Raw genomic sequence first — 15,828 nt, 5'->3', positions numbered from 1 at the left:
ATTGTGGAAAAGCATTGTTGCAAGTGGTACGGGAATCTTTAGAAGCCCATAGGATTGGAAAAGGAGGGGGGGGGGGGAGTGATATTCTCAAATTCTCCTTGTCCCATGTCCCTGTATCTGAAACATGCAGTGTTAATGCTCCTCACGCACATTCATTTTCGCGGTACAATTCCACAGCTTGAATAGTTTCTGCACCTGACCACCTCATCTGCTCCAGTGAACTGAGCACCGCGTGTTTACGGACCACGCGGGCTCGCATATAATAGGTAAAGCACGGGGCTGGCGAGCCGCGCAGTGGAAAATGCGGGAAGCCTACAACTCACGTAGTTTCGGTTCCCTGCAAGAATTTCCGAAGATTTCCGAAGTTTATGCGTTTTGGTATTAACGCCACTTCAGCCGCTAAATCATAAGTTTCCAATGAAAACAAGCATGTTGTGACTGACCTGACCTAACCTAACCTAACCGTTCGATTTTTTTTTTAATTTCAATTTTTGAGAGAAATCCGAAGTTGCACGAACGTGGTAGGGGAACCGAAACTACGTGAGTTGTAGGCTTCCCGGAAAATGCAGCGGCGGTAAAGGTGGTGCTGCTGCTAGCTGCTAGCTACCAGCGGGTATGGCAACCAGGGCAGGAGCGAGGGGAGGCGGAGGGGCAGTCAGTCACCTTGACGTCGATGGCGTCGCCGAACTTGACGACGTTGAAGCCGCCATTGGGCAGGTGCACCTTGAGGGTGGCCTTGTCCAGGCGGTCGGGGCTGGCCGACAGCTGCGGCGGCGTGGCGCAGCGGGCCTCCGGCGGGTTCATGACGCCCGGCTGCTGGGCTCCGCACTGCCCCGCCCCCTCATGGCTGCGAACAACGAACAACAACACGTCAGGCCCGCTCCCTCATCCGCGGTGCACTGCCACGATATTGTGGTACACCGTCACAAAATAATGGTACGTTTGTCCAAAACAACGGTACTCTGACACATGATGGACGTTCACCGACATAAAACACTGTACACTTACACAGTATAATAGTACACCTACAAATAATGGTACGTCGACACAATATTATGGTACACTACTACATAATGATGGTACACTGACGATATTATGGTACAACGTCACAAAATAATGGTACGCCCACATATAAAAATAATAATGGTACATTTGACCAAAAACAACAGTACTGACACATAATGGACGTTCACTGACATAAAATCTGCACACTCACACAGTATAATAGTACACCTACACATAATGGTACATCGACACAATATTATGGTCCACAGGTCCACACTAATCATACTCTTTCGCATAAAAATGATACACCAATACATAAAAAGACAACAACATCCAGAATAATGGTACACCTTCATAATAATAGTAATAATAATAACAATGGTACACTGTTTTAAAATAATTATATAATGGCACAAAAGATTGGTTGGTATACTGCCACATAATGAAGGTACAATACCATTTATTTTCCACTTTATGCAGCCACGAACCCAAAAACATGCAGAGCTTAATTAACAGCAATTAGACCATTAACGATTTATACATAAGCGTTTTAGTTAATGCAACAAGGGAAATATTTTATAATTAAGTATATTTGCAGAAAAATATTAACATGATACACATTTTAATTTTCTTTTGTGACATATTTCAACAGAGATTGTTAAACATTTCGGAATTACAGTTATTATTGACGGTTTCATCACTAATAGTCGCGTGAAAGATGTTAAACGGATTAAAATACAAAAATGTGTGTGCATGTTAAAATAAAATTAAAAATAAAATGAAAATTAAATATAATTTTAAAATGTAACAATTTTATCAAAAGAAAAAAAAAGTAAAGCGTTAGCATAGCTTACTGATTCTGCAGTGGATGAGCCGAAAAAACAAACAACCAGTAGCATGTCCGCTGCTAGTGACGAAGTATCAAGTTTACGGCAGACATGTAGGGTTCAGAGCATACCTAGATCAGGTCCAGTTCTAAAATATTTAATTTTATATTATGTACGTTATAAAATGAAAACTTTTGAAACATTTAATTTTATATTATGCACGTTATAAAATGAAAACTTTTGAAAACAACAATAGACAAAATCCTTATTTCAATGTTTGAGCACGTTCAGTTCAATTTTATTTCCTAACCTGGAACCAATTTGCAGTTGTTTTCATTATTAAGACTGCATGGATTTGCCAGAGGTGTGCTCTCCGAACCTTCCATGCATGCAGATGCCGACTTCTCATTTATCTTCGAAATGTCTCCGGACTGCTTCAACCAAGTACCAATGAATGAACGTTCAATAACAGCCCATCAGAGTCAACGACCCCGAAACTGTCTTGTGATCAATATAGCAGACTTACTGGCAACGCGCTGTTGAATCGCCTCTTCATTGGGTGATCTCTCTTTCCAGAGACACATCGCAGCACCACTGCGAAAACACCGTAGTTATGGGTAGAAAAAAAAAGGGACACTGACATATCCTAATCGCCATCAGTCCAACAATAATATGTGTAATTCGCCTACTTTTTTTAGCAAACAACTTGACTGCAAACTATTATTTATATTTTTGGACACACATCATTGATGGTTTACACTGTAAGTCACGGAGGAACCTCAAGAACGGGCGAAGAGATGAATACACAAACAAAAAAGAAAACGAATTAAATTCAAGTTTTATTTTATCTCTATTTAACAATTTTTCTTGCAACTGTCCCGTTGTCAGAAATGCGTTCGTCTGTGCTATGATACTCTTCAGTTTAATTCTTTCTCGGAATTCTCTGTGCTGTCTATGTAGTTAACTTTTGAAATAGGTATGTTTGTGCAATCAACTCTTTATTCGTTCTTGAGGTTTCTCTGTGACCTACAGTGTTCACCAGCAATGGCGTTTGTCCAAAAAAAAAAAGTTTTAAACCAATTTTCTCCACTTTAAGAACCATTTAAAGAACGCATACTGCAAAATATTGTATACATTAATGACTATTGGATCACGCGTTATTTTACACTCCTTGCTCCCTGGAGCGCTACAGAAGTCGAGTATAACGCTCGCGAAAACCGCGGTACCTAGTTCCGTGCAACTGGAAACAGAAGGCAAAATGTGGGAGCCATAGTTAGTCAATAGGGGCATGTATTCTTCACGAAAATATTTCGAGACTAGCTGAGCAGCATCGTCTGTGTTTCGTGATTGGGTGAGTTTCTTTCAGGTACATGCCTACTGTTGGAACAACAATCTTAGCAGTTCGTTGCGGAAGCAAACGCGTCCTGAGTGGCTTGGTCGAAAAGGGACAATGGCTTCCCTTCCAGACGGTCACCAACTGCAAGGAAGCAACGGTTGATGCATGCATAACACACTGCAGTCTAATAGCAATAGGCGTTCAGATTTTTTTTCTCGCGAAAAATGCCTGCCCCTACTTATCAACTAACAGCACCGCCCAGATTGTGTACAACGATGTGGAGTCCAGCCTGAGGCCAGCACAAAATATATCGGCGATCAGTAGCCACGGTTACTTCTCGTGTTGTTCTCGACCTGTCGTCCACGTATTCTCACAATATAGTTGCAACTCAATGCCATAACTAACGCTCTGATTTTCTTTGGAAATCAGCGGACTGTGCGGCATTTATAGGCAAACTAACAACCTAAAAGTAGTTAACGTTTCTAAAGTAAATGTTGGTTACCTTAATGTTGTTTTGCGGTTGTTCGGTGCTGGAAATATTCACCATAAATGTTAACAATTTTTTTTTTTGCAATATAAAACCAAAACAATTGGCATGTAATTTTTTTTCTTTTCAAAAATTAAAAACTGCATAACCGAAAAAAAAGAGAGTTCAAAACCATAACCTCAGTTTCAATTGCACAAAAATACACACGGACACACGTCTGCACATGTGCACGCGGCATCATTGCTTATTTCATTTCCACCAAGATAATTCAACATAGTCAAAAATTATTCTGAAGTATAACGTTTTGGCATTATACTCAATATAAAACCTACTCTGTTTATACACCATTCCATCAATTCTGAGCTAAGAATGTTTGTAAAATTACTTTTTTATTTAAGTTATTTGTTAAAATATATATATGTGTTATTTATATTTAAAACTTAATTTTTGATGTTGGCATTTCTCAACCGCACAAAATATTTAGTGGCCATATTCCACCTATACATTTGCGCCCCCCTGCATATTCTAGATCCGAGGGTTTTCATCCGATTGATTGCACTGCACGTAAATAGGTCACACTGCTTGTCGTTGTTTACCACAGCCTCAGAATCATCTTAGGCAGAGATGGCCAACCTTTAAAAAAGAGATAGTAAATTATGCACAAATATCAACACCAAACACCGATTCTTCGTTTACGCCGGGCTACGGCAAAATCGTTCTTTTTTTTACCTGTGAACATAACCATCAGCCAGAGATCTTCAGACCACTAGCAGTTAATGGTACAGTATGTTATTGCGCCACGTCCAAAAGGTCGAAGAAAACGCCAAAACCCTGAAAACCAGCGATTATGTAAAGGCAAGTATGGCCACCACTAATTCCAACAGCGGGAGGAAGGTTACTTATCTCCTACACGTCTGCGTCGTCGATTCACAAGATTCGAGCCTGCGCGTGACACCCTACGGAATAATAACACGTACCTTGCTTGGAAAGACTGCCCCAGAGGCCCGGCCATCGGTACAGATTCCACATTTTTCTCTAATGCCAGTGTTTACCCTGACAGGACGAAAATTACAAGTCTCGTTAATAGAATTCATAGGAAACCTTTCAAGTGATGCGATACATACCGATTATGTTTACAGTTATGGTCTTAGTAACGTTTACAGAATTTTTTTTTAATCGTGGGTTTTCAAAAAGGTGAACATTAAATCATGGGGAGGGGGCCCAAAAAAAAACTGAATGCCTCTGGGCCCTTGGCTTCTCTCGATGGTAAAGGTGAAGATGAAAGTATCCCAAAATGTAATGCGACCAGGGTCGTTTATATGGAGTAACAAGCGGAGGGGGAAAGGGGGCAATATCCTCAGGGGGCCGGTTAAGTTTCCAAAAAATTTTTAATGCTTTTTTTTTTTTTACCCTGATTGTAGGAAAATATATTAAAAGTCTATCGCTAATAAAAATTCATTGGAAACCCTTATAAGTAACGCAATACGCTCAGATCACCTTCATAGTTATGGACATGGTAAGTTAACGTTTATTACTAAGATCTATTTTTTAAAATATGGGGTTTGAAGAATGGCACAAGAGTTTTTGCCCCGGGCACCTGGCGCTGGACGCGAAGGAAACACGAGGATGCCACGGCGGGGAAGGACAACAGACGGAGGCTTGGCCCCGGCGAGCAAGCAGTTGCCGCCGCCTCGAACCACGTGGGCAACGACGAAGGTCGACCACTGCGTGAACCCACCTGTACCCCCCCCCCCCTCCCTCCCTTCCCCTCTTCGTCCACACCGCTCACCAGGCCAAGAACATTCCAGGGGCCATCGTGGGACAGCGAGGCTCGCTGTGGCGGTGTCGAGCACACACCGCAATGTTTCAATCGCGTCGCGGAACGTTTGTCATTGGTTGGTTGGTTTAGGTTTTAAAATTCTTCGATTCGTGACATTATGTACATCTAGCGTACAGCATTTCGATTACAAGAAAAAAAAGGGGTATGGCTGTTTTATGGACACGGCCGTGTGTTGTACGTGAATACGTGTACGTAAAAGGTAATTATTTTCTACACAAAATATAAAATACGCTATTTTATCTATGTTATAATCATGTTTGAACACTAAGAAGTCATCATCCACTTGCATAATTTCAACCGCCCCAGCTGCAGATGTACTGGCACCGTCGTTGACCCGCTCTTGTGCATTCATTCTTTTACGTTCCCGGCACTGCTTCACTCGGTCATATGGAGTTTTATTGGTATCATTCGATTGCTTTTGGGAAGCCCTTTCCAACCGTATACGATATCTGTATTTGGATTTGGCTTTTTGACGCGCATAGACTGACATGATAAATTTTTGATTATATATTTTTTATTTTAACACCATATATATTCACTATAACTATTTGACACTTATGTTTTATATATGCAATCGATATATTTTGACGAGAGCCGACGATTGAAACTCAAACGAACATCGTAGCTTCTCCGAGTCAAAAGTTAAACTAAATGGAAATCTCGAAACGCAGCAAAATGACCTCAAAATGGCGGCGCTTCTCCCTCCACCGCGCGCGATGCGTCACAGTCCTCACTTAGCGCAACGAATTCTTTGATCCTTTAGCTATCCAGTGGTGTAATGAAATTTTGATAGATATGTAGCTGCAACACAAAACTTTATCCCCCGATTTTGTAGTCATTCGTTTTTTCAATTGCCTCCCACTATGGAAGCAATTTTAATGACGTATTCACGTCAAAAATTGTTACATCGACAAACAGTACCAGACAATTTAGTCTCTTCCCCGTGTGGTGATGTCCATTTTGACACCAGATCCTTGATATGAAAGCCATGGAAAGACATACAAACACATGGGGAAAAGGAGATCAAAAATCCTAATTTATAACACTTACGCTAAGTAAATGAACGAAGTATATCTACTGTGTGTTTCACATCGTGTGACAAGAACTTGAGATTTCGCGCACTACGTGTTCAGCAGACTGTAGTCATTATCGGGACGGATGTGTCATTGGACAGTGCAAACTCTTCATTTAAGAGGGCGTACCTACCTGCCTGGAGAGACACAGCCATGTTCCAGAACCACGTTTTACATGCTATATGCTATTAGGCACGATTTAACCCTTTTTCTATCCAGAGGAAAACATATAGTTATGTACGTTACTTAAAATAAATGTCTCCGTGGAAAGTAGTGTTTACGATTTATTAATAACTTCTTGTTTGGTTTTTAACGGAATCCGTATAAGCGGATTAAAATTAACAATAATTAACGTCTGCCACCCCTAGGAGCGTACGCAGAATTTCAATTGGGTTGGGAGGGGGGGATATATATATATATTTTGCCCACGGTTTGCTTTTAAATTATTTCCGTCAATTTATAATATTATTTTATTTTGTCGTGATGAGATATTTTTCTATGAGATTTTTTTGCATAGGGGGTGGGATATAAATACCCCCCTCCCCCTAATCTGAAATAGTGAAAAATGCTTCAAATCAGCGCAATTTTGGTTTACAATCCGTTACGACTGCAGATTATTTTAACAACAGATGTTAACTGATACACGAAAGATTTTAGAGGGTTTTACAGCGAACCTATCTTTAGCACGGATTCCTAATAAATTCCCATGTATTACAAGTCAGTGACAACTACTCTTAGCAGAACGTTCAGTCACTATCATTACACTGATTTAAATCGTCAATTTCCAGTGGATATTAAAATAATATTTTTTACTAACACGCGTTTGCTGTTAGCTTGTGCTATCTGTATTGCTACGCACTTAAAAACAAAAAAACCTCTTGGGCCTAGGTTAAAAGTATAACATACAAAACTAAAAATAAGGATTAATCATCGAAATTATATGAACAAAATGCAAACAACAAATTCCCAAGTTCGCTAAATTAACTTTGTAACTTAAAAGAATAAAAAAAATATATTTTTATGCACCACGATACATAATTATTCAACATACCAAACGATATTATCAGATTTATTATGTGTTTCCAAACTTTTCTTCACAAAAACTCCTCCATATAAATTCCATTACGGTTATGACATTAATAAGACAATATCAAACCAATCATAATATATTAATTCTGCATATCGTCAGTTTATAGACTTAAGCACTATTACATTTTACAGTAAAATATTGTGGCAAAATATGAGGTACCTATGTTAAAAACTATGATGGTTTAGCTAAAAAAAGTTGTATACCTACATATTTATCTTTTTCTCATATGTGGTAACAGAAACTAAATGTTTTTTTTTCTGTTTTTGAGTTTTGCTACATAAATAATTAACACAAAATTTCCTTAAAATACACGAATATATAACATTTCTCAGCCTTCCTTAGCAGTAACATATCAAACAGAAGACAATGTATGTATGCATATATGTATGTACGCACGCAAGTACAGTCGTCAACCCGAAGACTAGTAATAGTAAGTAAGTAGTTTATTGATACAGAAAATTCACTAAAAATGGCGCCTAGTGTGTGAGGCTACCATTAATACAATGTGAATCATTACATCCTTTAGCCATACCTGCTCTTAGGTGTCACTTAATCAGCGCTAGAAAATGACATTATTTAATAAAGCCTTTAGTGACATAATGCTGTCAAAATAAGTAGGGTGGGGGCCTTATATATATATATGACATGCTAGCGAGTCTTTCAGTACTCACTATACATATATATATATATATATATATATATATATATATATATATATATATATATATATATATATATATATATAAACATGATTTAACCTCGGTAAAGAGTAAATTCATGTGTTCTCATGATGCAAATAAACATTATACGACACTATAAGACACGAAAATTAGCGTAGAATTCTTTAAAATAATGCCGAGCGTGATATACGCAAATTGTTTTCAACTGCAGTTCCGGTCGCGAATCACACGTACTTTCCGCATCATAAGTTAGAATTGGCTGCCGGAGCAACTACGTCGACTATTGAATCATTCGTTTTGTAGAGCTAAATTTTAAATTATATATTGAAACGCTCCTAAAAACAAACCAAAGAAAAAGACTTGATTAAATACATAAATTCAGCTTTGGATTTGATATTTGAATAGGAATTTTTATAAAATGATGCCCATCATTAAACAGTTAATATTACAAAGTTTCTCTTTGATTTTGTGAACTTTGGTTTGCGCCATCCGCCATATATGGCAGCACAATGGTTGCACATTTCCGTTCCGTGCGACTTCCGTTCCATTCACGAAATGACTCCTAACAAATGCCGTATACCGAAAGCTAAGATTTTACACATAAAAAAAACTCGTGTGTACCCAGTATTCAATTATCAATCACTACATTTCTTAACGCGACTCAAAACGTAATTCCACACCTGCCGTTATAAATCGCTTCCGGAGCAACTACGTCGACTATAGAATAATAATTCGATTTGCAAAGCGACAGGTTAAACTATATAATAAAACGTCTTCGATAAAAAAGAAAAAGTTCTGCATAAATACTAAACCCCAGCTTGGACCTGATTTTGGACAAGGAATTTTATTAATATTCTGCCCACCCAGTTAAATTTCATTAAAAAATACATAATATATAGTTTTCGGACACATTACATGACCATAAATTATTAAGTATTAAAGGATAGTTATACTATTATAAAGTTATATTTGTATTAACTATGCGAATTCATTAAAATTAATTTCTTTACAAACGTAATAAATTTAATATAACTTTAAGAGGATATAGGCCTACCTACTGTGAAAGAATCAATTAAATGGACTGAGCTATGTACTTAATAATATTATAGCAATACGATATTCATATATATTTGCTTAAATCACAAATTGTATAATTCTATTATCTGTAATTTAAAAAAAAGTTTTAAAAAATTCCACTGCCGAATTTTGAACCACGTTCCTTTTTAAATGGGCACTATGACCAATGCAATACGAAGCCTGAGAATAGGAGGATATGTATTATAATTGTTGTAATACCAGCATCCTTAGGTTTTTTAAACTTGAAATTACACATTATATGACTATTTTAGTTTACCAAATATATTCCAAGGTAGTCACTATCATAAAGTTTCCACCATCTTGCTGTACAAATTTCGTTGCACGGTGCGTGCACAACGTAAAATTTCACTCGCATCATTTTTTCGTAACGGGCCTAAAGAAGTAACACTTCAAAAACTTAAAGAGCACTTGGTTTTACTTATGGTTTCAGTATATTATCCACATAAAACTCAGAATTCAAATGTAGCCTAATGTAGGGCAGCAGCTGTCAGCTTTGAGTAATTATAATTATAATAATCATGGAGTGTTGCGAGTCGAATCAATGACCCTAATGATTAGGCTGACGCCTCATCCACATCCAAGTCGTTCGAGAACACGAAGGGCGATGGAGATGAGAATGCAGCAGTGGTGGAATGAATTCGTGGAGGGAAAAACCTGATAACCACGAGAAAAAAAAACCCACCCTCTCACGGCAACGTCCGCCACGTTTCCCACTTGCAAACAACCCGAGTTCGACTCAGCCGGGAATCGGAACTGTGTTGCTTGGATGGTGGAGGGGTGTGGGGGTTATTATCGGACCAGGAAGACATTATCTATGGAGTGGGTGAATGTTCTAAAGCTGAATTGGTTATGGTTTGCAAACCAAACTGCAGCTATATAAAGACCTGAAGAGAACTCGCTAGAAAGAAGCAGCATCATGAAGCGAGTATAGTTAACAAAACGTTGTTGACAACACCAGGATCGAACACAAAAGGGTAACGAGGAGGGGGGGGGGTAGATGGGATAAGATAGAGTAGATATATGGGAAGATACACTCCCCCTACCCCCCTAGAAATTTTAAAAAATCTACCATTCCCACCATCTCAACCCCCTCCTTTTCCAGAAATGAAATTTTGCGCGCGCTTGTGAACAATATATCGACCAGGAATTCATTACAATTAACCTCCATTACACACACACACACATATATATATATATATGCTATCCAGTAGAGAAAGGGTGAATTGAGAAAAAAACTAGGGGGGGGGGGAGTAGTTCTCATTTCGACTTCAGTTATTAACATGGAAAATATTCACCCACACACTCTCACGGATGAGACCACTCAGCTACCAAGACCCCCTCTCATAGAATGACACGCCTGCTCGGAGCAGGAAGAATGCGCGCGGCTCGTGGGAAACCTCCCCATCCTCCCAGCCAGAATCATACCTTACATAGCTGCCTGCCTCAGGAGAATCAAGCCTGTTTTACGACCACCTCACTCCCACCGACGGAGTTCCGAAAGGGGCCGGAGTACACCGGGCAGTATGTTGATGAACCTGCGGGCGAGTTCCCATACCGCGCACGGCTAGTTCCGAATAGTTTGTCTTTTTACACGGGTTACCAGATAAGGCACATAGAAAAAAAATGTTAGAAGGTCCCTGCCCACGCAGGCAAGTTTTGACGACAGATCATTAATATTTTCTAAATCGTTGATCAGACGTTTACGACTTACTTCTCGAGCCGCCCGTTTCAGAGGTCTACATTCTTCGGGGAAACACACGTTCGTCGGGGAAACACACGTTAAGTTAAGGATACTAGAAGTTTCGAGAGTCCCTCGTTCGGTGCCTGTCGAGTCTTTTCAAACACTAACCGGTTCTAACCTACAGGAAACAAAACGGTTATAAGCTGGATGCGGCACGCAAACTTAATCACAGGCGATGAAGTCATGCCGTATGAATAACTTTGCCGCAACTGAAAAAAATGGCCCTCAAAAAGTTGCAAGCTTAAGTTTTAAAAAAAAAATTGACAATTGTATTTTATAACTTTCCAAGTTTACATTTTTGTCCATCTTTGACGTACTAACAGGTTCGCGGATTCGGTTCCTGCACCTATGGAATGTATACAATTTTAACGAGTCGGTACTCAGAACGGTTTAGAGTCCGCTGTTATATCTAGGGCCTTCACCTTACGCCTCTACGCAAAATTATGTATGCGACCTCCCTATAAACTAGAAATTAATTTTCGCCTCTAATGACCTCACCGTGGACAAAGAAAAGTTAAAAACTATAAAAAAAAAGGGGGGGGGGGGGTGTTCCTAGGCAACTGGGACTCAGGCTCGGTGCATACGATTTTGTTGGACCACTGACTTAAGTTTCCATACGATTTTTGCGAGATGTCTGGGAAAATGGTATAATTTGGAATTTAATATACAGAAATGCATCATAGTTTACACTGTCAACATTCGGGACTCACTTTCTGACACTCATTACACTTGAGGCATAGCTTCGCTTACACTTGTTTCACCTAGCAACATATTAGCACAAGCAGTTTCGAACGCTAACGACTACCTCACTGGAAGAAAACACCAAGCAATAGTTTAAAAGTGTTCACATTAGCTGGGAATGAACTGTACTTATCCGACAGCGGGGTTTGCGGATGTCATACTGAGTGGAGACACGGGACTCAAAACTTAAAAAAAAAAAAAAAAAAAATAAACATATACCACAGCACGAAAAAACAAACAAATCGTAACTGTGTGTACACTAGAATGTATTTTTTTTTTTGTGAATGGAACATAAATATTCATGAAAAAATTACAGATGTATGTAAATTTGTACATTTACACGGAAAATATTGTTCGCAGTAATAGTGTGTTCGGATTCTTACCCGGGCATTTATGCTTTGTGTTGTCCCAGTACCTCCAATAGTAAAAGTTATTTGTAAACCGTTCCCTGAATAGCTTTCAGTATTAACTGCGCACATAATAAGCAAGCAAAATAGTTGAATATTATATTAACATTTCCACGATTTAAAAAATTATACTTGAATGAAACACCAATTAAATTTAAATCATGCGCAATTCTCGTAAGAACTCAGTATTATCTCGAAAAACGTATTTTATATATGCAATAATAACAGTAGCAATGTATTGTACAAAGTTACAATATATTTATTGCAGTACTACTATTTCTTGGCAACTAGTTTCAAATTTTTTTTTGTAAAAGTACTGAAATATTTTTTTTTTCTTTCTGTGTATGATAGACTAAACTTTGAATTATGCCATCTACATACAAAATCTTCTTAAACAACCAGGCATGACAACGGCTATGGAAACCTAAAGGGCCACAGAAGTCGAGTGGACAAACCAGGAATTCATCTCCGTAAGAGGGTAACGTGACGGACATCCCCCCCCCCCCTCCTGGCACATTCATTTCGCAAACATTCCGTTCCCATCTCATCACGCCAAGACGTCAGGCCCTAGGTTCACATTCTCTGACAAGTGTGTGGCATTGCCAACGTGACAAGTTATCGAAAGGGCAGTACCAAGTGGTCCACGCATCATTCGGCCACTGATGCTCCGTTAAGTGTTCTTAAACAAACATCATGTGTGTGTAGAGGGGTTTATGTATTCTCTCTCTCCCCTCCACAGAAATTTAATAAAAAAAAATTGTAAAATATCAGAGAAGGTGGAGTATGTTTTTTCGGGTGATGCAAGGTGAGTTGTTGCAAATTCTGAAATTTCAACCGTGCGTGAAAAGCCGCGTCGCCTACGGCTGTGTCTGTAGGTCCATGTGTCTACGGTTATAAAAGTTAGGTTCATGTATGAGCCGCCACTGCAAGTGCGGCGCGCAGGTGTACGTACCAGACCTTGAAGCGCCACGAAGTGTTCCTCTTCTCCTTGGCGTAGGAGTCGGCGCAGTGCAGCGAGCACAGCAGCTTGGCGGCCAGGTGCTGGCAGTGGCGGCGCTGCTGCGCGCTCCTGGCGCGCTCGCCGCGCCCGCCGAGCTTCACGAGCTCCAGCATGGCGCGCCTCCCTCGCCCTCGCCCCTCCCTCGCCCTCGCCCTCGCCCTCGCCCTCGCCCTCGCCGCGTCACCGGGCGGCCCGCATCGCCTTCTAGCACACCCTGCTCCTATCATACCTCGCATACATTGAGTTCATTAAGTATTTAAACATTCTTCATCATATACATTTTATTGTTTAAGAGGCCACTCCAGTCTTTCAGGGGCACTAGCGCAATCCGCGTTAACCTCATAAGATTCAAGGCTATTTTAATTTTGCTTATAAATAATTAACTAATATAGATTTCGAAATGATGCTTGCTTGATATGTAACGTGCATAAATTATGGTTTTATTCTAATCTTTACTAATATGCATAAGTGTATTGTCTAGGTTTGAACCATAATTTATGCACGTTTTTGAAGAAAGGGGCTTTGATAAGAGCATCGTTGTCTTACATATCAAGCAAGCATCATTTCGAAATATATATTAGTTAATTATTTATAAGCAAAATGAAAATAGCATTGAATCTTATGAGGTTAACGCGGGTTGCGTAGTGCCCCTGAAACACTGGAGTGGCCTCTTAAATAAATTGTTTACATCAATCTAATAGTTTTAAGAATAATTAACTGGCAGCGAGTATTCAAGTGGTATACAATTATATTATTATAATTTTACCATTCCTTAGTCAAAACTTCGTTAAACTTCTTTTTCCTTTCAAGGATATACTACTGTTTTGCTTTAGTATTTCAGCCATACAGCTCTAAAAAAATTGGGTTTCATTAAGAAGAGGTCTCACACGCCACGTTTTTTCTTTTTTTCCATCACATTTATTTAAGGACCACGTCTTTAAATTTAACACATCTCCCCTCGGATTTTTTTGGTTCAGTCACAAATTTATAAAGGGTGTAAAATGTGTCCCGCAAGTGATTGTATTTACTACCACGCGCAACTCACAAATAACGTTTAGTAAACACCCCCGGGTGACAAAACTTGCTACCGAACAACAAACGCAGGAGAACCATCGTGACGTAATTGACAGAGCTATGTCATTCAAATGAAACCAAATACGTTCTGTAAGATGCAGATCTTTGATCCTTGAAAACATAAGTTTCCAGCATTTTTTGGAAAACCACATGTTTAGAGATTAATGAATTTAAAACCTAAAAAATAAATAGTTTATAACAAAGGCTAAATACAAACGGTTATCAAAACTGTAAAACACACGAATACATGTTCCTAATTCATGCTAGAACTGAAAAATAAACTGGAGTTAATGCTTCTTAAAACTATTAAATAAATTCGAATTATGTTGATGAAATCCCTTTCCAAACAAAAAAAAAATTGTTATGAATTCAATTTAGACGATGAGAGCATAAATATGAAATTATAGAAGCACAATAATTACGCCGAATTTTCTCTGTTTCAAATCAAAATTATTAAATATCAACGCCAAAGTCACGTGTTTTGAAATCTTAAGAAAATTACTATAAGAAAAAATAAACTAGAACCATTGCGAATCCACCCAACTCTTATTTAATAACTTTTCCAGATTATATATATATATATATATATATATATATATATATATATATATATAATCCTGGAATATTTGTCGGAAAGAAGAGAAGGAATAATAGTGAGGTTTCACTTACTACGAGGACTCAGTGCGCGAGTCACATACTTACTCAGTCGGTTCTCGAACTACAAGCTCACAGTTATTTTTCTTGTTATAGACAAGCGTTATACCACGAATACGAATGCATTATGTACACCGTTAGAAATTACAGCAAATTTACGGACTTTTCAATGAAGAAATGACCTTAAATTAACCGAATGTTCTTAGTTATTTCAGATAGTTTAATCTTAGTAGAAACTGCGCCGTATTTCGACTTTCGAGTTATGTATAAACAGCAGAATAAACACACACGTGGAATAAATTGTTTCTTTGGAGTAGTCTTAACAAGTTTTCAAATGCTTTATGTGTATGCCCAATTAATTTTTGTGGATTCATGTTGACAGCAAGTATGCTTGGTGCCCATTGATTTTCGAAAATTACGATATCGATACATTTACGACGATTCCCGGATAATTTGTAACCAGGGTTCTTCGTAAATTGAAGGTGAAAGTGTTTAACAGTGTAGGCGTCGGGATTGTGGTATATTTAATCAATTTCCAAGTCAACATATATATATATATATATAATCATCTTACTACGATAAGAAAAAAACAAAACAAAGAAGATGGTGGCAGACACGGTTGTATGCACGGAGGGCGGAATACGATTATTGTAAAAGTTTACTTGCTGATGTGAACTCTTCAAGGTCAGTACAGAGCAATCACCTGAAATGCAGTCACCCCTCAAGTCCAGGCCACACCACGCAGGTGTATTGCCAGAAAGTAGCGAAAAGCGGC

General features: G+C 38.7%; 1 protein-coding gene across 9 annotated transcripts in view; it reads right to left on the bottom strand.

The window, feature by feature from the left end:
• Positions 1 to 15,828, bottom strand: part of LOC134528097 (focal adhesion kinase 1) — a 386,174-nt gene that overhangs the window by 81,396 nt on the left and 288,950 nt on the right. For 8 of the 9 annotated variants that reach the window (XM_063361356.1, XM_063361351.1, XM_063361355.1 and 5 more), the window contains one exon: positions 664 to 847. In XM_063361356.1, coding sequence (XP_063217426.1) covers positions 664 to 804 — 141 coding nt within the window. In that variant the 5' untranslated portion in view covers positions 805 to 847. Of the gene's footprint in view, positions 1 to 663; positions 848 to 13,277; positions 13,435 to 15,828 lie in introns of those variants that run through there. The other variant, XM_063361357.1, reaches the window with a different exon arrangement.

This window comes from Bacillus rossius, chromosome 1 (assembly GCF_032445375.1).
Source record: "Bacillus rossius redtenbacheri isolate Brsri chromosome 1, Brsri_v3, whole genome shotgun sequence".
In the NCBI taxonomy this organism is placed as follows: Eukaryota; Metazoa; Arthropoda; class Insecta; order Phasmatodea; family Bacillidae; genus Bacillus; species Bacillus rossius.
The sequence above is the reverse complement of the archived record's forward strand: the minus strand, read 5'-3'. Positions and strand labels throughout refer to the sequence as shown.